At 41.8% G+C, this 21,431-nt stretch overlaps 1 protein-coding gene across 14 annotated transcripts in view; it reads right to left on the reverse strand.

The window, feature by feature from the left end:
- nrxn2b (neurexin 2b) overlaps positions 1–21,431 on the reverse strand; it is a 584,209-nt gene that overhangs the window by 5,641 nt on the left and 557,137 nt on the right. For all 14 annotated transcript variants that reach the window (XM_046380508.1, XM_046380512.1, XM_046380507.1 and 11 more), the window contains 2 exons: positions 12,581–12,903; positions 6,288–6,366 (listed from right to left, as the gene is read on the reverse strand). In XM_046380508.1, coding sequence (XP_046236464.1) covers positions 6,288–6,366; positions 12,581–12,903 — 402 coding nt within the window. The remainder of the gene's footprint in view (positions 1–6,287; positions 6,367–12,580; positions 12,904–21,431) is intronic.

The raw sequence follows: 21,431 nt of genomic DNA on the forward strand, positions 1-21,431 counted from the left end.
GACCCATTTTTTTTTCATTTCCTGCTGTGTGACCCAAGCCTGCTGCACCCATAGTTTCAACCAATCAACAACATCAGTTGGCTCTCCCCTTCTCCACAACTGCACCCTCCTCTCTTTGTATGCAGCTGTGATTGTTCAGTTAACACCCACAGGCAGGTTGCTGATAGAACTGACTCCAGCCCAGCCGTCACGAATGACATACATGTTCACAGATGTGTTCTCCTGCCGAAAGCTGCCAAGAACTGCACACTGATGTGAAACCAGAGGGGACCTGTGATGGATTCATAACAAGCAGGATGTTGTCTCATTAACAAGTGGGCAGGAGAGATTTAGTTTTTTTGTTTTGTTTTGTTTTTTTAATATCACATTATCATTATATTTTTGACATTGAAAAACCCCTTGCTTTGGACGGACTTGTATTTGAGTCAGCAGTGACCGAACCAGGACTGAACTGAGCCCAGTTCTGATGCAAATGGTGCTGAAAAATACAGCATGATTCCAGTATGTGGGCGTCTAGCATTGTACACCTGTCATTTATGCGTTAAAGATATTCAGTCTGATTGATAGAGTTTGACTTCGTTGATTTGAATGGCTGAGGCGGTGGAACCACGTTTCGACTGCATGATGAAATTTCTTTCTCCGTCTTTACCCACACTGCACTCGACATTGCCTCTGGTATGAGTCATCCCCTCTATTTACGTAAAATAAGAGCAGGGCAGATGGATACTGATGTATCTGTGTTGGCCTCCTAACAAACATCATTACTTTGCCAATCATGTTGCCCCGTTCACATCCATTTGAAATTTTTCCGTTTGAAAAAATTGTTTCGAGTTTGGGTATTCTATAATTCAGCTCTGATTAAGCTGCAGAGGGAAAATCCAAGCATAATGTATTTTCACTTGCTTGCTTTTAAATCATGTCACAATTGGCACAATTATGGCCATATAATCTGTACAACAGAATTTTTTGGTTTTTTTTGTACATGCTACTGTATAAACTGTTTACAAGTGCTGCATTTGCTCCCATCGCACTCAGGCAAAAGTGATTTATTTCCACACAAAGGGATAATGCTCTGCTCATACCATGTCTCACTGAGTCACATACTGGCAACAGTCAAAGTCACCTCCCTGCAGCTCATCAGCACCTGGATCGACTCCATGATGCAGGCTGGATTTGTTGTTCTGGCCGGCCCTGTTTCCACCTCGCCATGGTGTAAATCTCAGACATGCACAGAAAACATCAAAATCTACCGGTCCTGTGTCTGGCCCACTTCATGGTCTCTGGATCTTGTTTTTCCTCCTACTGTGGAGACAGAGTATATGGGCTTCATATCTCTTTTCCACTGTATGCTTTACTTCAAGTGTATCTGCTAAATTAAACTGCAAAGCCAACTGGCTCTTGGAAAATACAAGCAATGGAAAATCAAGTAAAAAAAGAAATAACAGAGTTAGGTGGTATCGACCACTTGTAAATGCATATTTCTCCACCGTGCTCCTGGGACAAACTCTGATATTTGTTTACAGTTTTAAGTGTCACTCCCTGCTGTGACACACAAGGCACGGGGGGGAAATTATCCATCTACTACTTTAAATAGGAATTTTTCACATATGCACCAAATTTGCAGCAAAGACCAGATTTAAAGTAGAATGGATACAGAGCATCTGAATATTGATTTGATTTCCGATATGTGCATTCAACAGGAGCCTGCGCTCACTGAACAGCAGCCTCTGCGTTTATTTCTTCAGAGCCAACAAGTGTAATAACCGATTCTCCTGGCTTATCTTTATCTTTATGAAAGCTATATTTAATCCTTACTGTTTTATTTAATCCTTGCGTGAGTGTATTTGGGATGACAAAGTACATCATGTACACGAACTACATTTAATATCGATGAACCATTACTGAGTGGTGAAGTAATTAGATGTCATTTAGTCAATTGAAGGTTTATCTTTGCTAAATTATTAATAGTAAATGGCAGGATCTGAATTATTTAATAATTTAGGTTAAATACATTGTTATATTTGTTTTTATTCAATTTTAGTTCATTTCTAAGCCCTATTTATTCTTTTTATATTGTCTTGTTATGGTTATATGAATTTTAAATTAATACAAGCATTAGTCCTTTGTTATTACATGTTTTATAATTGACTGGGGATTTGTGATCATGCAATTATTAGACTAATTCCAGCATTCCCATCTTTATGCAGTCTTAATATCTTGTCTAGTTATTTCCACAAAAAACGGTCAGCTCAGAAGAAGGCGGACTGAACTATGACTGCACTTTGACTCTTTCAGGAAGAGCAGAGGCTTTCAGGAACATCTGGAACACTCATGATAAACCCAGGCCTGTTTACATGTGGAGGATGGCTAGCTGAGGGAGATCAATAAAATATCACTGTGACAAATAACTGACAACCCAAATCAATCGACCAGGGTGTGTTTGATCCCAGGTGAGCTCCAAGTCGTACAGGGTGAGCGCGCTCAGCTTTCCAGGTCATCCCTCATCTATCACCCAATCTCTTGGTTTCACTCCTTGACCCAAAAAGAACATTCACAGGTTGCCTCTATAGTCTGATGAATTATTGAGGAGCTCCTCAAAGCTCTGATCTTGTCGGGAGTAAAAACCAATGTAGCGCCAACAACATCCTGGGACTGATAAGTAGCTGAGAGGCATGGGAGACAGAGAGAGAGAAGGAAAGTGAGGTCGTGCTGAGGTAGAGAAAAGACAGAAAGTGAAATATGGAGATAAAACGAAAGATTTAATGAGCAGGGCTTGCCGGAGAAATAGAAGTTTGTAAAATATCTTCTCTAATTGCGAGTGACTGTGAATACAAACAATGTCTATACATGCCTTTTTATGCATGTGTATCACATGAGCGCTCATGTGAATTTTAGTCAATGTGTCCCCAGTACTCGTTTCATCTTTGTAATCCAAGTCCTTACTTCCCAGGTCTTGTCACTCTTCTGACAGAGGCTCATTAACAACACTGGAGGATCCAATCCAAAGCTTTAATTGGGTGATGTAATTAAGGCTCCGTAACAAAGTCAAAGTTTAATTAGCCTGGTGGGAAAGGCAGGAATTGTTGATGGGAATTTCACTGTGCTTGCTCTCTCAATTTTGTATCCTCTTTTTCCTCTCTTGCAAGCTCCCTATTTCTCTCTCTATCTCCATCTCTCCCCTCTCCTCATTTCTCTCTTCTGCTTTGAGCGCAGAAGAACGTGACAGAAATTTCAATGGGGGTCAGTCCTTCACAACACAGTCCTTCCAGCTCTTTCCTGCTCATCTCTTCTTCAGGTCTTTTCTCTGTCTCTCTGTGTCCTGTGCTTTTTTTTTTTTTTCTGTTCCTGCCTTGCATCCACTCTGTGCTCATCGGCAAGTTCGCGACCGCAGCTGCCCCACAATTCACTGTCTGAGCTTTTCACATTGCAGGTCATCGTTTAGCATCAGACAGCCAAAAAAAAAAAAACAAAAACGGATGGATGAAACGCAGTTGTAAGAAAACAAGTTGCATGCCTTGAACTGTGTGTTGTAGTACTACAGCTGCAGGTAAAAGCATCTATAAAGAAGCTCCACTGGCTGTATGTTTTGTAAGGAGGTATATTGATCACCATGAATTCACAGCGGTCATATCTCGCTTGGCTTAATAGAAAATCCACTTTTCTAATATATTTTTTTTCCCCTTTCTGAAGGCAGTTCAATAACACATTCTCAAATGTAATTGAAAACACTGGGAATTGCTCCTCTCATGCAATGACTGCAGGCCTGTGTTTATGGAGCGGTGATGAAGAGGGGACATGTTTTGCGGACAATGTTGATTCTTCTCTGCTTGTCCACAGTTTTCACAGAGGCTTAAGCCCCCCACCCTCCCACTCCCACCCCCACCCCCACCCGGTTCACCTCACTAGAAACTCGTGTGGCATCTGGAAGGTGTGATAGGGAGAGCACGTGCGCGCGCCTGACAACGTTTGTTGTTTCTCAGGAGAGGCGGCTGCAGAGAGAAATCTTTACACCCACAGAGTGAGAGAGACAAGTGTCTGTCTGGAAAGGTGAGCATGTCTGCCACTATGTGTAAGTTTGTGTGGGCATGCGAGAGAGAGAGTGAGAGTTGCTTTTGCCCATGGGAGATTAAGCCTGGGCATAGCATCCACCGAAAAACTCTCATTTCTCCTTTCGATAAGAAGGGAATTGAGTCTCTATTTCGGGCCCAACCACCTACAGAGAAAACCGCAGGAGAATGCTGCACTCGAGTTTCACAACACAGGTTCAGATCAGTTGCTCCCTGTACGCAAACATACCAATAGCTATAATCGCCAATATATATTCTATTCAAACCACTAATCCCCAGTCATGAGAAAAAAAGGAAAACTTTCAAAAATGGAACTTTGAAAGTGCTTTTCACAAACAAAGACATGATGGTGAGTCTAACTCTTTTGTTCTTTTTGGTTAATTACTTATCCCACCCATTGTTTCTCATTGTTTCCTGAATATTTGTTCTATACCACCAACATATTAGGGCATATTCAGCTTCATTTTGTATAATTCATGGTGGATCCATACTGAGAGCAGTGATGCATTTCCAGTTTCATTTATTTATATTTTTTGATAACAAAGACGGGTCTGGGATAAGATGTACTGTATAAAGAAAGCCAAGTGTGTCATTCTAACCCAGTGTCCCTGTATTCATTGTTCAGTCATCTTTTGTTACAAGATAAACATATGTCAAAAGTCAATCCTCCCCTCTCTCTTCTGTAACACATTCAGTTATTTCTGATGGCTCATCTTGAACTCAGTGGCGTACAATTTAATACTTTCAATCAAATATTATTAGTGGTGACTAGCCAAACGGCTCATCGTATAAAAGGGCACCTAACTGTTAGCTTGACATTTCCCAAAAAGCATGGTTGAGGTTTATTCATTTCTCCCTTGCCCTTCTCCTTCTGAATAGTTCTCTACAGCTCCATAACTCTTCACAGCCCTGCATCATGCTGTATTTACTAAATCACACCCATTTTTCCTGACCCACTTAAATCTAATGGATTTGACTCAAATCCTTCATGTAAACCAACTCTTGCCCATGTACACCATTTCGGTATAAGTGAAAATTATAAGGTGCTTAATAAGGTGGCTTAATATAATAAACAATTTCTCTTCCTCTCCCTCTCCTTCTGCACACATTTATATCCCATTAATACATCTACCCTGGAGTCCTTGTGCTTTCTCGTCTTGCAGGTTCCAGTGGATCCCATGGACCTCCTGCTGTGGTCCTGCTTGAAACCTACTGCAGTTACTACTGTTTAGTCATAATTTATTTTAATTCTATTACTACTAGAGCTAGAGCCAGGATCTGCTCCGAAGTTTCTGCCTTCTAAAAGGCAGTTTTTCCTCGCCACTGTCGCCAAGTGCTTGCTCAAGGGGGAATGTTGGGTTACCTGTATTGGCACTATATAAATAAACTGAACTGAATTGAATTTTTTGTTTAAGTTGCTAGCATATTTTACTGAATGTCTTAATTGCATCTGACAACAATCTATAATAAGTCAAATCAGGCACGTATTAATAGAGATTTTTATCTTATCTTACTTAACATCACAGTTTCTCCTATTTGAATTCTAGAAGTTGGCTCCAGAACAGCATGTATAGGTTTCATTGAGAATGGTTGTTCTCATCATTAAAACAGCATCTTTCAGGATATAATGTCATTAGATGTGGCTCCTAGAATTTTGGCTTCCCTGTTGACAAAGAAGTCATTTGAATCGCACTGTCTCACTGTGGTTCTTGGCAGTTTTCAGACATAGCTGGCTTAATAGAGCTAGAAACCAGAGAGGCATGGAGTAAAACACATGGCCTTTGACTTCCACCCCCTGTCATGGTGTCAGAACATTACTTGACCCGCTGTTCACACTAACAGTACCTCAGCCACCAGGCCTACCAGCCTGCAGCTGTGCACTGCACAGAACAAGCTGCGTTTCCATGTTGAAACTGTCCTGCCTTGTTAAAATCGGGCCAGGAGATTGGTGCAACAGCTGGGTAAATGCCAAAAACTACCACTTGGCTGAGCAACTGACAGACCACGGTGCTGCTGACTGCCTGCTGCTTTGAAAACCAGGAAGAGTACACATCTGGCCAATCACAGTTGCACACAGAGGGCTTTGCAGTCACAAAGTGTTGTATAAAAGTGGAGGAAGGGATATAGCTGCAGCCTAGGTGAGTCTACTTTTGTTTCTAGGCTGTACTTTGGTTGTTGATACCAAGTACTATGAAGACAGAACTCCCTGAGTTGACTCACCATTTCCAGGCTCACACTCCTCCAAATCTTCGTCATCGCTGGGACACTCAGCTGATGCTACCAAGAGGTCATCCGCATTCTGGAAGAACAGAGGCAGAAAGCAGAGGAGATGAGATTCAGGATGAAATTTTGCGATGCAGAGGACACACAAACTTTGTAGAGGATTAAGAGTCTCTGGCAGCCACAGTCAAGGTCTTTGGCTGCAAGCTAATGCAACCAGTAGAGACTTTTTTTTTTGTTTTTTTCAAAAAAGGCTGGAAGTAAAAACAAAGAAAAAAAAATCCCTCTGTGATTACAACATGGATATTTAGTGTTGAGCAGTTTGTTAGCAGTAGCACATTTGGTGAAAACATGGAGGTGGGTGTTCACTGTGAGTGGCACCCATATGTATTTATGTAAGCGGGGGCGAAGTCTGAGGGAAGTCAAAGACAGATGAGCTCTCTCTGGCCAGACACCAACCAATCAAAGAGGCACAGCTTGTTTAAAACATTCTCCATCGTGTGGCTCACTGGAAGTGCTATTACACCGTCATGTAATTTGTACAAACAGGAATCTGTTTCTTGATCCAGCTTGGGGACATTTCTCTGTGACATTTGCACAGTGTGATAAAGGAGACACTAACACATTTAAGAGCGTTAGTGCAGAGTTTAGTACAGCAGGTACAGCAGCCCGGTCTCAAGCTGTAAACAGATTAAATCTGACAATGTAATTCCAATTTAGTAGCCATGGTTTGTCCTCACTGCTGCATGACTCATATAGCTGCATGTCTAGACGCCGAGACCAGCCGCCCCACCCCACTCGCTTCTCAGACTCTGGTTATTATTCAAGATGGGGTCATCCGATAGAAAATGTGGGGAATTGAATCAGTATAATTGATTCGAGTGCTACACTGCTGTGCATTGTTTTCCTTTCTGTTATTAACCCACAGCCTGGGCATAATCATCTATTAATTATATTGTTTAAGTTTGAGTGTCTATTCACATCACCTGGCTCTGTCAAACGGCCAAATGATCTTGCTTCAGTTTCCCAGCAACGTCTCCATCAAACACGCACTCACATTTCTATTCTATCCACGCAATCAGCTGCTTCGCTTTCTCCCAACACCACAGAAAACAGCATGTAATTGACCCTTCAAAATGTTCACTTCTTTACATTAACAACCAGGACATCAATAAATGCCCAGGATGGGGTGAGTTTGCAACCATTAAAAAAGTTTCAATAATCCAATGTCTTGCTGACTGTCAAATGGCTGTTTCAGCCTCCTGGAGTTACCACAGTTGGAATTTAGTGCAATGTCAGTTACAGGCATATTAACTTCCTCAAACATCGAAACAGCCCACAACACCGGTGCTGCGTGTAATTTACTGGATGGGAAATTGTGACATGAAGCCCACTAACCCACTGATAACTGCTGGAGGAGAGCTTGAAGGAGCAGCTCCAGATTCCAGTTTGATGGGGTCAGAACTTTTTCTCATCACTCACCAATTTGAATCCACGAGGAGGCAACTTCGAATCATCTCACTTCCATCCAGACAACTCTAGGAGAGACATCTGGGAGTCCTCTCCACTTAATTTTATAACACCATGACATGAAATGTGGGTCAGCGTGAGATAACTGCTACTGTTTTTTCATGGGACACCTCCTCATCCCCACACACACACACACACACACGCACATCAAAAGGTAGATTTTTTTTTTTTTTATTCTAAGCATCAAAGTGCATTATTCTACTATGATCAAAGTCACAGCACGGTGGGTGAGCTCCAAGCTGTTGGAGAGATTGAAATTTAGGTTTCTGCTTGTTTGCTTACCGTGGTCCTATCTCCCGTCTCCGCAGCGTTTTGGCAGGTGCCTGTTACATTGACAAGAGCGCCATAGCTTGCCCAGTGTATTTATACTGTTACTACTATATTACCACACAGACTCCTAACGTAACTACAGCACTAATGAAGAGTTCAGAGGTTAAATGTGCAATTACTGACACGTCTGCGTGACTTATATACACAAGCAAGATAATGACCTAGAAGATTGGCTATTTCGGTATAATTATTCTTAATGCCTGTTTGGATTCCTTGTAAATCAGATGAAACACATCAAGGACAGCTTATGTTTTCACAGGCAAAGTTTTACAACGGGGAGAACATTAGCCGGTTAAAAGGAAGCAGACCCAGGAGCAGATTTTTGTTTAGATAATATAATTTTTGACTCTCTCGAATCTTGATAACTTGAGCAGTAAGCCTACATCTGTTAGTTGTAGGTTTACATGTAGAAATGATACAGAATAGTGCAACAACAAAGGCTACTTTATTTCATCATAATCATATTCCAGTTGTTCTGGAATAAAGCTTTTTATAGTTCCTTTAATTTTAAAATGTACTTTCAGTAATTGCCTGTATAAAATGATTAGCTATCACTTTAAGATATCAATGTGAGTTGGAGCTACAAATTAAAATTCCTTTCTCCTGAAGCAGGTTTGTGAGCTGACAGTGAATTATCAAGTTCCTGTAACATACTGTAAATTGTGAAGCATATTCTCAGTTTTGTTCGTGTTTTGACTGAAACATACTAATCTATATAAAACCTAGACACTGTGCAAAGAGTGCCACATTATCATTCAGTGTGAGGTCTACTGGTTCATCAGAACAAACAGAAATCACCAGATAAATGTGGATAACCAAACTACTACCAAGTCAAACAGAGTTTAAGCAAACACATCTGCAGCCAGACTGCACTGAGCTCTTGAGGAACCACATAACCAGTGACTATGTAAATCAGAACCTAAATAAAAGCTTGTGTCTACATTATTTAAGCCACTGTGTGTGGGTTTTAAAATATGAAATCTGACATTCCAGACCTCCCAATCACTGTCCACATCTCCAGTTTATTTCAGGGATTTAAATAAGTCACATGTTCTGCTCACTGATGTCAATATTTTCAAATGGACCAAAAAATGTTGAATCTGCCAAAAATCACAGTGTGGTGCATTCTTTGATTTTGACGTCACCATGCGTCAGAATGTTCTAGGTTCTTTTTTCGTCAAACAGTGTTTTATTGAGCAAACTCTGGTTCTTTTCTTTAAAAAAAAGAAAGACCTGTTAATACTCCTGCAACCAGCTGCAACCTACTAATAAAAAAAATTCTTAAAATGATATAAAAATGAATAAACGCAACAAAACAATTTAAATGTTCGTAAAGGAACCAGACCCGTACTTGGATTCACCTCAGTTGCTTGTTATTATGTGGGAAAGACGTTGCTTAAGTACAACAGGAAGCTGGGTTTGCACTCCACGCCGGTTTTACCTTGCCCATATTTGGGCAGTGCCATTTGAAATGAGTTAGCATGTTCAAAGTAGAGAATAACATTTCCAAACAGTAGACTTTAATGTCGCTGGAGGATCTTTAAGCTCTCGTTTGTCTGGTTTGTGTTCTTTCTTTATCACAAAACCACATTATATGATAAAGCAATAACATTCAAATGTCCTATACAATTTATTTAATACTAATTTTAATGGAAAATGACCATTTACATTGTTACAGTGTCAACACTATCTGCTACAAAAAAAGGAGCACTTGTGGTGCCACATAATCACTGACGAATTTGAGCTAGTTTTGATAAAACTATAAATACTATTGTTGTTTTGAGTTTTGAGAATATGCAATGTGCTTTTCCTTGCCTGTTCAGTGACAGATACACACCACCACTCACACTAAATACCCATTTTTCTTCTAATTCTTGCAAGCTGCTGTTGCTGCTTTAAAACAAACAAACAAAAAAAGAAATGAACAAACGACAACACTTCCTGTGCACCACAGGCTTTTTCCCAGGATAGACATATCAGACACAGTGTTCACAAGCGCAAATATAAAAGCTTTGACACACTACCTGCTGCCACTCGGCTCTTCAAAATCAATGTAATCCTCAACATTTCATGACTATTTCCTTAATTTTACTTGACTAAAACTGTGTCTGAGCTACGATTTTAGAACAATGGTTATTCCTTTCCCCTCCTTCACTGAACCATGTCTGTCAGATTTTTTTTTCTCATTGTTGTGGGGGGTGGGGGGGGGGGGGGGGTCGGGTGAGCCTGCCAGGCCTTCAACATCTCCTAGCAAATAACAATAAATTCCAGAATAAAAAATATTCCGTCTCACTGGAACTATCTGCATGAACGATCAGGGCTGTGCTAGCCAACTATCTGTCTCAATAAAGCTTTTATGTTTTCGGGCGCTCAGCAAAATATTACCTCTTTGATCATTAAAATATGTGTACGAGTGACTTATTGGTGATGTCTATTTATTATCACACAAATGCTGTTTTGGCAGTACAGTATGTTCAGCTGGGTACATAACAAAAATAAAGAAGAAACTGGTGAAATGAGTGTACACTGGCTGAAAAACAGATTCTTCACAATAAAAAGCACTCTAAAGGTGAGACTCTGCTTTTTTATGACCCAACATAAACGTCAGTCAGCAAATGGAGCACACGTTAAGGCTTGTAACAGCAGAGGACCGGGAAACACTCCGAGTCCTTCGCTATCCTTAAATGATTCCAGATAGTTTATCAAACAGGACCATCTATGGCTGCCAGTTTCACATCACAGGCCACTGCCGTACAAGCTCGTTACATGCCGAACATGGAAGAACATTTCCACCGAAAAGTCTGGAGGCCAGAGATATGATACTGAACTGAGCGGACGTGACATACAGGAGTCACGTTTTATTTATTTCACATTTAGAGAGAAGAAGCAGAAACACAAACCAGTCATCTGAATAAGTCACATCAACCACGCATGCTGGAGATCATGTTGTGTGTAAGGGAGCTTTGACTGACCTTAAAGTCCAAAACATGTCACTTGCTTGTACTTACACGACAGCGTTAACATGACTGAAAGAATGTGCTCAGGTGTACAGTTATAAGGGACTTGATATAAAGCCAACAAAGTGGCATGAATCATGTACTTGTACTCAGCAGATTCACCTTGACTTCATTCTAATTGGGGCTGCTGCGTTAAGTTAAAATAAGACTTCCAAAGGCTGAAATCTGCCAAGGTTTGAGATGATGATAAAAGGACAAAGAATGAGCCTGTCTAAATATATTCTGAATTTGCTGATCACAGTTATCAGGGATGAGTGTGAGTGGCTTGCTAACTGATCTCAGATAAGCTTCTGTGGACATGAATAGCACTTATGAACACAAGTGAACAAGACAAATGTGCTGGTAATTGGCACATTGGGAAAGTTTGTTGGATGGCTGAAGTTTAGAGTATGAAATTGAGAGCTTTTAGAGAGGATGGCTTTCCAGGAGCTACAGTACAAAGTGAACACAATAACACAAAAATGTACATCCAGGATAAACATGTCAGAGAAACTTGCATTTCTCCCAGTGATGACCTAGATCTCACTTACTTCAAAATGCTATGCAAGGTCCTTGAGCACAATACACAGCTTGTAACTGATAGCACTGGGCGTGAACTACAGCATATTTCCCCCTTTGAGCACATGGAGCCTGTTATTAGGTCTTTGATGAGAGTAGTGGAGTAATGGAGGACCCGCCTCTTCCATCTTCAACAACAATACTTCCCTACTGTTTCCTAATTGTTGCTTATGATGACAGTGATGGCTGTCCTTAGCACATGTAGCTAATCATCAGACCACAAATAATAACCTCTCCCATGTATGTGTGGGAGACTCATAAATATACATTTATAGCCCAGTAAGTTGCTGCGGTGCTGCTGCAGGATTTCCTTTTCATTATGTTTCTCCCCTCCTCCAGCCTTTGTTGATCTGTCTGGATGTGCTGCAATTTCTAGCATCATACCACGTCTGGGGTTTAGTCAGTCATATCTTCTTAGAGGAAATCAAAATTAGAGTGTTGATTGTTCTAATAGGACTTGGCACATAAAGCTGTTATGTGACTCCTGGTTAGGCTGAGGGCTGTTTGAGCATCTGAATGTGGCTGAGGGCTAAAAATGGGAAGCTCACACAAAACGCCGCTGAGGATGTGACTGTTTGACCTTGCAGCGGACGTATGATTTCTTTTGAAATGCAACTCTACTCATCCAAACCAGGCCATCTGGTTACTCGGCCATGCTGTTTAATCTTTCGGATATTGTTTTCAGCACTTTTAGAGGGACTTCAGAGGAATTTTAGAAAGCCAATTAAAAGTAACTGGCAATGTTCCATCACAATGCACTGTACCCAAATATCTCCTCAGTCGAATGACTTCAAACACCAGCCTTTTTCTTTCTTAGTCATCTAAACAAGTTCCTATCACAAATTCACTTATGCTCACCTGTGTGACACTGTCCCTCATGGTGGGTGAGCGCTGCTTGCGGGTGGTGGTTGTGGCCATTGTGGTGGTTGTCTCCATGATTGTGGTGGACATATCAGCCAGCGGAGTGGTGGAGGTGGTGTCAGTAGTGAGCACTGAGGGCACATCACCCACCAGCCGGAGGTTGCCTTGGGTCTGGACATTGGGATCGCCCTCGGCCGCCAGTTTGAGCACCTGCAGGCCATTGTAATACAGGCCTGAGATCTGGCCCTGGAAGTGACGTCCTTTCTCTCCACCACCAATTTTGATGAATGCCTGGCTGTTGAAAATGGTCAGCTGGCGACCTATTATGTGAAAGATAAGGAAGGTGAAGAATAGATGTAGAAGAGAGCGGAGGTGGAGGTAAGAGAGGAAAAACCATGGAAAGAGGGAAAGAGAAAGAGAGAAAGGGCAAAGAACACTAATCAGTCATGGGCAAGCTTGCACATGACACACAAAGTAATACACAGTCACTGTGTGTAACAAGGGAGGCAGAGGAACTGTTTCAATCACATGGGATTTCCTGGGCAACACTTTTGGGAGATTGGACCCTGGTTTTCTGTAGGTGTAGCCATTATGGGACTGGGCACGTGCCATTTTCTTAGAAAGGCAGCTTGAATCTGGCAGTCAAATAAATTGTGGGGGCAGCTGTGGCTTGACCCTGAGACTGAAAGTGCACGGTGAAATGCATCTCATTTGCCCTGAGATGGAATATATTAATACAATGCTGGGTCCGTGTCATTGACCTCCAATGCACCTGAGCTGCACAATGATAAAGTACCTCTGCCAGTGGGAGAAGAAAAAAAAAAGCTCTGCTTTGCCATCCAAAGGAGCAAAGTAAGATCCTCGTTGGAAGGAAATGTTTAATTCAGTAGAGGCTGTCCCTCTCTGTGGTCATTACCATTCATCTGGATGGATAGATGGATGAAGGGAGGATAGGGTCGGCCATTTAACCAGGGTCCAATACTAATGTGTTACCAGGACTTATTGGGAGGGGACAGGTGTCCTTTTTCTCCCTGTATTTTCTCTTGCTGATGTCAGTTTTGGTTTATTTATACTTTTTCCTGTTCTCTATCTCATATTTGCATCTCAGATCTTCTTAGAGACATCCCACCACACCACTTGGACTGATGCAAACTTTCACCCCTATTATGAGTCATGAGGATACAAGGGAAGATGGAGAGTGGAGGGAGGGGACTACTATTTCGAGATACTGGTGGAAGGATGTGGGTTAAAAACAGACCTGATGAGGCAGTTACTTAAAGGAGGAGACAAAAAGCTTTTTTATGGATAAATCAATCCCTGTAAGGAAAGAGGGAGCGTGTTTGTTTGTGAAAAGGATACTACTCGAACGTGGACCTTTGCAAAATATAGACTCTCTAGAGATGTTGTGCTACAGACCTTTGAAATGAGACACCCCTCTGGCCTGATGGGACTGTGGTTTCTGTGTGGATGCATGCATGCAGATTATGTTCCTCGGTGCATGTGTTCGCATTTTTGCACATGGCATTTCCAGACGCTGGCTTCTGTGCGTGTAATTGTGTTAAACGATGATGTATGAATCCTCTGAATGTCTTTAGAATGTTGCTTTTGTTTTCTCTGTGGGATTGCAAGCCAGCGAGGACAGAATTCCACTCATCTGCGCGGAGACACTAGGGACAAGCCCGGGTCCCATTTGTTTTCAATTAAGAGATCTGAGAGGGTACTTCATCACTGTAATTATGATTTACTCTCCATCTATATAAGTTCACTTGTCCTGACATGTGTAACACTCAGGTGGGTAGGGCTATCAGACAAATTGTGTCTATTACTGCACAAGCATTTGTCTGTGGGCATAAAATGGCATGTTCAATATATGTGCATCTGTAAGTTTTCTACCAAAGTGCTGGAGAGATCAATCTATTCCACTGAGATACGGGCCATTACATGTGTCATCCCATTATCAGATCATTAGGCTCGTCAGGGGCCCACAAGGGACCCGAATCCAACTTCATAATGATGAGGCTTAATGTCTGGCATATGCACTGTTGACATTATAGCTGAGTCTCACTCTTATTATGTCATCACTAAGCAGGTTTGTGGTGAGAGTGATGGGCCGGATAGATAGCCAAATTGTAGACATAAGCAAGGGAAATACAGGAGAATAACCATGCTTGTGTACATACACAGAGAACCTTGAAACATCACACACAAGATCAAACATAGAAATGCACAATACCAGCCCACCTTACGGCCCCTTGTGTGACTATTCCAGAATCCTTGACAAGAGAACACGTAAATACACACCCACATGTCAGCCCAGAGGGTCTCCCTTTTCAAGCAGCCCCAGTCGGACTCCACTCTACAGTAAAAGGTGTTGGAGCGCAGAGAAGCTGAGGGCGCACATCATCATCTATATTCCTGAATGCTATCGGCCCTCTTGGTTTACTGAACAGCTCAAGTTCCTTTAAAAAAAAAAGCCCAACTCAGTCAGAAGATGATCTGTGCAGACAAGACAGTTTACTCCAGAGGAGTTAAATGCTTTGGTGTCACAGTTGCACTCTGAGCCAGTGGCACAGTCACACTGACAAGCGGCTTTGATTATTAAACAGAGTAGGGTGGATTAGTTATACCTCCAAAAGTCAATGCACATGCGTTGGTGCATAGTAGCATATTTCTTGTGTGTCCAAGCATCCGTGGATTTAGTCCTATACTGCTACTACAGCATGTGATATTGCCCTCCTTCATTAAAAAAAAAAGCACTATGACGCCCATTTGTGCGTCCATCCCCCATCAGAGAGCGGGACAGAGCGCAAAAGAAGAAGAAAGGTGCCCTCTAGACTAGATGAAGGGAAATAAGTATTTGTTTTTGGAGCTGTCTGGTCAGGATGAGACTCTAACAGGGCCTGATGAAGTTATTGTTTCAGGGTCTGCCGGGTCAAATCAAAAGTGACATGCAGTTTTAGAGCCAATTTTGGCGGCATGCATGAGGAGGGTGGAGCGGAGAGCTGTGAGAGTAAGAAAAGAAGCCTCTGCATGACAAGCAATCACAGCGCTTAATATGATAGATCTGGATGTGGCACTGCAGCGGAGGAGGGTGTGTGTGTGTGTGTGTGTGTGTGCGGGTGTACATAATAACTTATGAAACATATCAGTGAAATGACCTTTATGCTTGTGATAGTTGGCCTTTTCAAGCAGTGTGTATTTGATCAACGTTTATTTACATACGCCTTTCATTTTGTGTGTGTATGTGTGTTTCCACAGCTTACTGCGCATGTTTGAAGTAGACAATGGCACACAGGGTTTGCACATTGATCAAGGTCTACCGGACCACTTTGGTGGGATTGGACGTCTGCTGCCTTGCTTCTCCCCCCAGGGCTGTTAAGGTGATAGGTATTCAATGGGCATCGAGCCTCTCAGTATAAAAGGGATTCATTGTTGTGTACAATGCCTTAATTAACTGCAATGCAGAGACAATAACGGTCAGGTTTAAGCTGCCGCAGACACTGAGAGACTCAAATATGCCACATTTATCCCATCTGTTTATCCATTTTTTCAAGCTTTCAAGCTTGTTTTTTTTTTTTAAAAAAACAAACAAAACAAAAACAAACAAACAAACAAAACTGCACCGGTTGCAAGACTGTCATTGCTATGCATATTCAGACAAGACCAAAAGTAAGCAGGCATGCTAATTGCTCTGAGAGGGTTTACTCCGGATAGCAGTGCTTCACATTAACGCTATCATGGGCAAACTAACACACCTGCAGCGGTGTTGCTAAGATGCTAATGTGTGGGAGTTAATATGTTCACAATTTTAATCTGGTTTGTTAGCATTTGCACGACAAGAAAATTTAAGGTATGGTCAAAGTTATTACAGTTAACCCTGAGGAAAATATCAATGTATGTATATAAGATTTTAATGGCAATTTTTTTCAGGGTATGTTTACCCTGCCTGCCTGCCTTTCTATCTATACATTTCTCTATACATCTGTCCTCAGAGATTAATCTGTCAGAGGTTAGAGATGCAAGTTCTTTTCTTCTTTTAGTTCGGCACATCCCCACCTACCACTGTCAGTCCCTATTCCATTTAAATCCATGTAGTATATTCTCATGGGGGAATATAGAACACACAAAGCAGCACACAGTGCTACTCAAATTTGTCACAACAAAGTGGAGTAAAAATAGCTCTTGGTAACAAAAGTATATGTATAGAAACATGCTTTAAAGCTGACAGGAAAGCAATGTAAAGATATGGATGCCTGGAGAGGACTGAGTAATCAAACATACATTGTACTTGTAGCCATGTGAATTCCAAGTCCAAATTTCAAATGGAGACAGGTAAGGAGTGCAGAAATTCTGCCACTTGGTAAATCTTTTAGAAGATTAAAAATACATTGTATCCTGGCTTGGAGCTGTACTTTCTTTGTTGCTTAAACAGGAAAATCTTGGTAAAAGAAGGTGTGCATGACTATTTGTAAAAGCATTATCATCCGCAATCACACAGGCCTTTGCTTGGATCACCTTGGGATTTAGTGGCCTAACAGGAGTCACGGAGGAGTGAGAAGCGCTCTGTCTTCGTCTTCCTCGCCCAATCATTGCAGTAATGACCCCCACATGTCACAGCATCTTGTGCAGCTGCAGGAGAGCATTTATTTTTACATTTATAATCTACAGTGGAACGTGGTGTGCAGCACCCACCCCCATCTCTGTAGCTGGGAGGTGATTAGTATTTAAAGTGATGTGGACTCCTTCATATTGTATGTCTTACACTGGTTATTTTCTCATGAGACTTTCCTCAGCAGCAGAATAAAAGATGTACCATAATTGGAAATGACTGCAACTAGAACAATAAAGTTTCAAGTAAATCATCACTATTCAAGAAAGTGATCCGTAACGTAGTTTACTTTTTTTTTTGGTAGTGGCCACAGGGCAGCTTCTGAGTTATCTATTGAATGGCTGAGAGAGAGAAGAGATAAAGAATGAAGAGGCTGGACAGGGACGGAGAGAATGGGGACATGAGAAATGACAGGAGCAAGGGAGGATGACAGACGAATACGACAGAGAAAGAGGGAGACTGCATGGAGATAGAATGTCAAAGAGACAGAGTCAGGGCATGGAGGGAGAGGATGACAGTCTTGATAAGGAAGAACTTTACACAGAGCGGGAAGAATGCTGGAATCACATGCTCAGCTAGATGTGCTGTCAACATTACTACGTTACTGAACAAAATTGGTACTTTCAAAGAAATGGTTTTAAAGGTTAATTCTGCCTTCGATTGGTAATAATAATGTGAGAATGGTGAGAGTGCTCTTAACATCACATCGCAACACAACATCACAAGATGTCCAAAAGGACAAGAAATATGAGCAAACAGACAAGTTGTGACCAAACTCCTTGGTTACATATTTGGAAGAGAAAATAAAGGTGAACGGTCCCAGTGAGTCCATTGTGAACTGCATCTGTACATACGCAGTTACAATGATCAATTATTAGCTGGACACGACCTCAGTTATGTTTTTCTGACTGTAATATACTGCCCACTGCATTGACATGTGTATTTATTTACCTAGGAATGTCACCAACATTTTAACCAACATGATGCCAGAAAAAACAGCAGGGTTTTCCCCTACTGTTAGAAGAATTTGTTGCAGTGCAGCTAGGGGAACAGAAAAAAATAATATATTTAAGTATAATTTTTGCTAACAGGGTCCAAGAATCTCTTATTCTGAATCAAATATCTGAACTTTGTTAATAATCAAAGCTCACTGAAGGGGTATACTTACATTAGCATGCTATGATATTATCATTTTATCAGAGGCGTAACAAGGTCTTAAAAACACAGTAATATAATTTATCCCAATTGTTTCTTTATTATTATTATTAATTATTATCATCACAGATAATTAAGGTCTGCTCGCTTTAGGTTTTACCTGCAAACAAAATGCTTTAGATTCTCTGGCTGGACTTGTTGACAGCCTTTCTGATCTCATGTCTCGTGTGCTTCATTGTATTTTGTGGTGATGTTGCATTGCTCCCACATCTCAGCAATTTACTTTAATGAATACATTTTTTTTTTTTTTGGTTCTATCTAGTTAGACTGAGGTTTGTATTTTCTTTTTAAGAATGTCTGACATCCTATAGGCCTTTTCTTTGTTCAGTCATGGTGGCAGTAATTGCTCACACTAACAACAATCTGTCACTGGAATTGTAAATGCCGTAACTTCTGTGTGCTTGAGGACTTGAATGACCCATCAGCGGATTTATGGGTTTTATCAGTTTGGTGCAGGTAACATCACAGCTGTTTGATGTTAGTTACAAATACAGGACTAAATTCTATTTAGATGACTTCTTGGACCTAAAGTAAACTACCCTGAAGGCTGTTGCAGTAACAGGATTAATAGCAAGTTTGCAGCTGTAGCTTTGCACCAATGCACCATCCTTCCCGACGTTTTTCGAAACAGAGAGAAATGGCTTGTCTCAGATGAGTTGTGGTCGGTAATTTCAAGCTGAGCCGAGCTAAGCCGGAGAGTGGGCCGGGCTTGGGCCACGCTCGGCTTGCTAATGCACAGATTGCTTGTCAGAGGCTCTGAAATAATGGCTGTATGTCTGCTACAACCCCCAGAATGTAGGTGTAGAGGAGGGGAGGGGACAGCGGCTTGATACTGTGCTCTCACTTAACCCCTCCTCTGGCTGCGAGCAGCTGACATGGAGGAGGTGATTGTTGGAGGGAGGCAGAGGGAGATTGTAGGGGGGAATGGGGAGGTGGAGGGATGATCTAAGTGTAGCCATCCCCAGTGGAGGGGATATGAAAAGGACTGCAGCTGGAAAGAGCAGTATCTTTCTCCCTGCGCTGTCATCATTACGCCTCTCTCATCCTCCTTCTACTCCTGTTATCTTGCAGAGAGGAGGGATGCCATATGGCTGCAAGGAGCTTCTATCTGAAATGTTTTCTCTTAGCTGAGATGCTGGGTGGGAGGGATGGCCCAGAATTCACCTCTGTCAATACACCGCTTTGTGATGTGCACAACAGAAAGTTGGACCCTTTGCGCACATCGTCTTTATGGGTTTGTGTTCTCAAATCCTTCATGCGCATTTCTAGTGTCTGTATCTGCAAACAAGAACTCCCCCATTTTCATTTTGTTGTCTCCAGAAAAAAAGAAAAGGAATAAGAAGGTAGGAAGTCAAAGAAGACTGGAACACAATGGGAGTGGGGTGGGATGCTGACAAAGTTGATTATGAAATGTTCCCAAGTTATCTCCTCGGCACCAGGATCTCTTTAGTAATTTAGAACAATTTGCTTTTTTACTCCTCAGACGTTGGGCTGGTTTGAGTAGAACACTATGAATTAATTGTGTTTGACAATGGAGATGAGGGGCCAAAATCTGGCATGAATTTAGAAAGAAAGCCTTGTGAGGTTCTTGAAGGCAACTTAGAAAGCAGAGATTGCGGCAGAGAATCTGCAGGAGCCTGGAGTCTGGAGCCTGGATTTATTCATATGTGGCTCTATCTCTGATAGCGTGGTTAGCTAGGGACAATCTTCTCTTTCTTTATTCACTCCGGCTGTGACTGTGCTGTTTTTAGGGCATTTCATGGTAGGGGACCATGAAATGAAAGCAAAGTGCGCCTACAGAGCCTCTTTCTCACAGCCCCTTTTCTACTCATGAGCAAGCAAGTTAAAAGTAGTACGGTTCCTCCCTATTTTACTCAAAATAAAAACATAATAGTATAAAGGCATCAAATAGAAAGCATGATAGTAACTCACAATGAGACAGAGAACTTCTCATGATGTTACTGAAAAACAGACTCAGACGGATTTGCTCTCTGCTGACTGGGGCCTGATGTGAGAGAATCTCTGAAATGAAGCCAGAATCATGAATAGCAGATCTGGACTGATGCCTGGCCTGGAGATGTTGATTTGGGCTCTGGCGCCACGCCAAGTGGGAGGACTTGATTGCTTTTGATTAGGGACTGGGGGAGCTCACACCAGACCATTAAACACTGAACATTAAACCTGGTACTCCAGCTCACATTTTAGGCCACGGAGGTGTAGGTGAGGTAGTATTCCTCCTCTGTGCCTCCCTGAACTCATGTAGCTTAACTCAAAGCTGGATCACCGTGTTGTTGGAGAGCTTCAGAGATAGACTCCTTGCCAGAGGAAGATATACAGCTTCAATTCTTCAGGGAGCTTTATTCACGATTTTGCTCATCTGCTACAGGGAACAGCTAAGGGGAATTGATTCTTGATGCTTATTTGTAATCTTTATTTTCTAGTGGGGCTTCCTGAAGAGATCAAGAAGCTGCACCACATTATTATTGTTTTTTTATGAAACAGGCTACATTGATGTGGATAAAGGCTTGCCAAGATTTCAATGAAGACTGGCATTGATGGTCAAGGATAAAAGAAAGAGGGAATAAAGGAGGGGTAGGAAGGGCATACAGTGAGCAGAAAACCTGGGTTGACAGATTCTTCACAAGATGAGGGAAAGACATGGGGGGGGGCGCTGAGTTCTGGCTTCGATGTAGCTCTTGAAAACTTTTGCCACTGTGATTTTTTTCCCCTCCATTGGGTCCACGTAATGGCTGCCATTTTGGATTTAGTCAGCAGGCACAGAGCTGGAAAGAGATGCTCACTCTGATCTGCCTCACAGAGTAGCAGAGATGGGATAAGGACTTCATAATGAGACGCAGTGCAGTGCCGTGCCACAGTACAGCGCCAACGACTTCCATTATATCCCACTGTGACTAAAATATTGATTCATGAGACCGATTGTGAGCAATTGCTGTCCTTGTTTTGTTTCTGTATGCACATGAACATAAAAGTGCATTCGTCATGAGAATAATGATACTGTTGTGG

The sequence above is a fragment of the Scatophagus argus genome, chromosome 23, assembly GCF_020382885.2.
Source record: "Scatophagus argus isolate fScaArg1 chromosome 23, fScaArg1.pri, whole genome shotgun sequence".
Lineage (NCBI taxonomy): Eukaryota > Metazoa > Chordata > Actinopteri > Scatophagidae > Scatophagus > Scatophagus argus.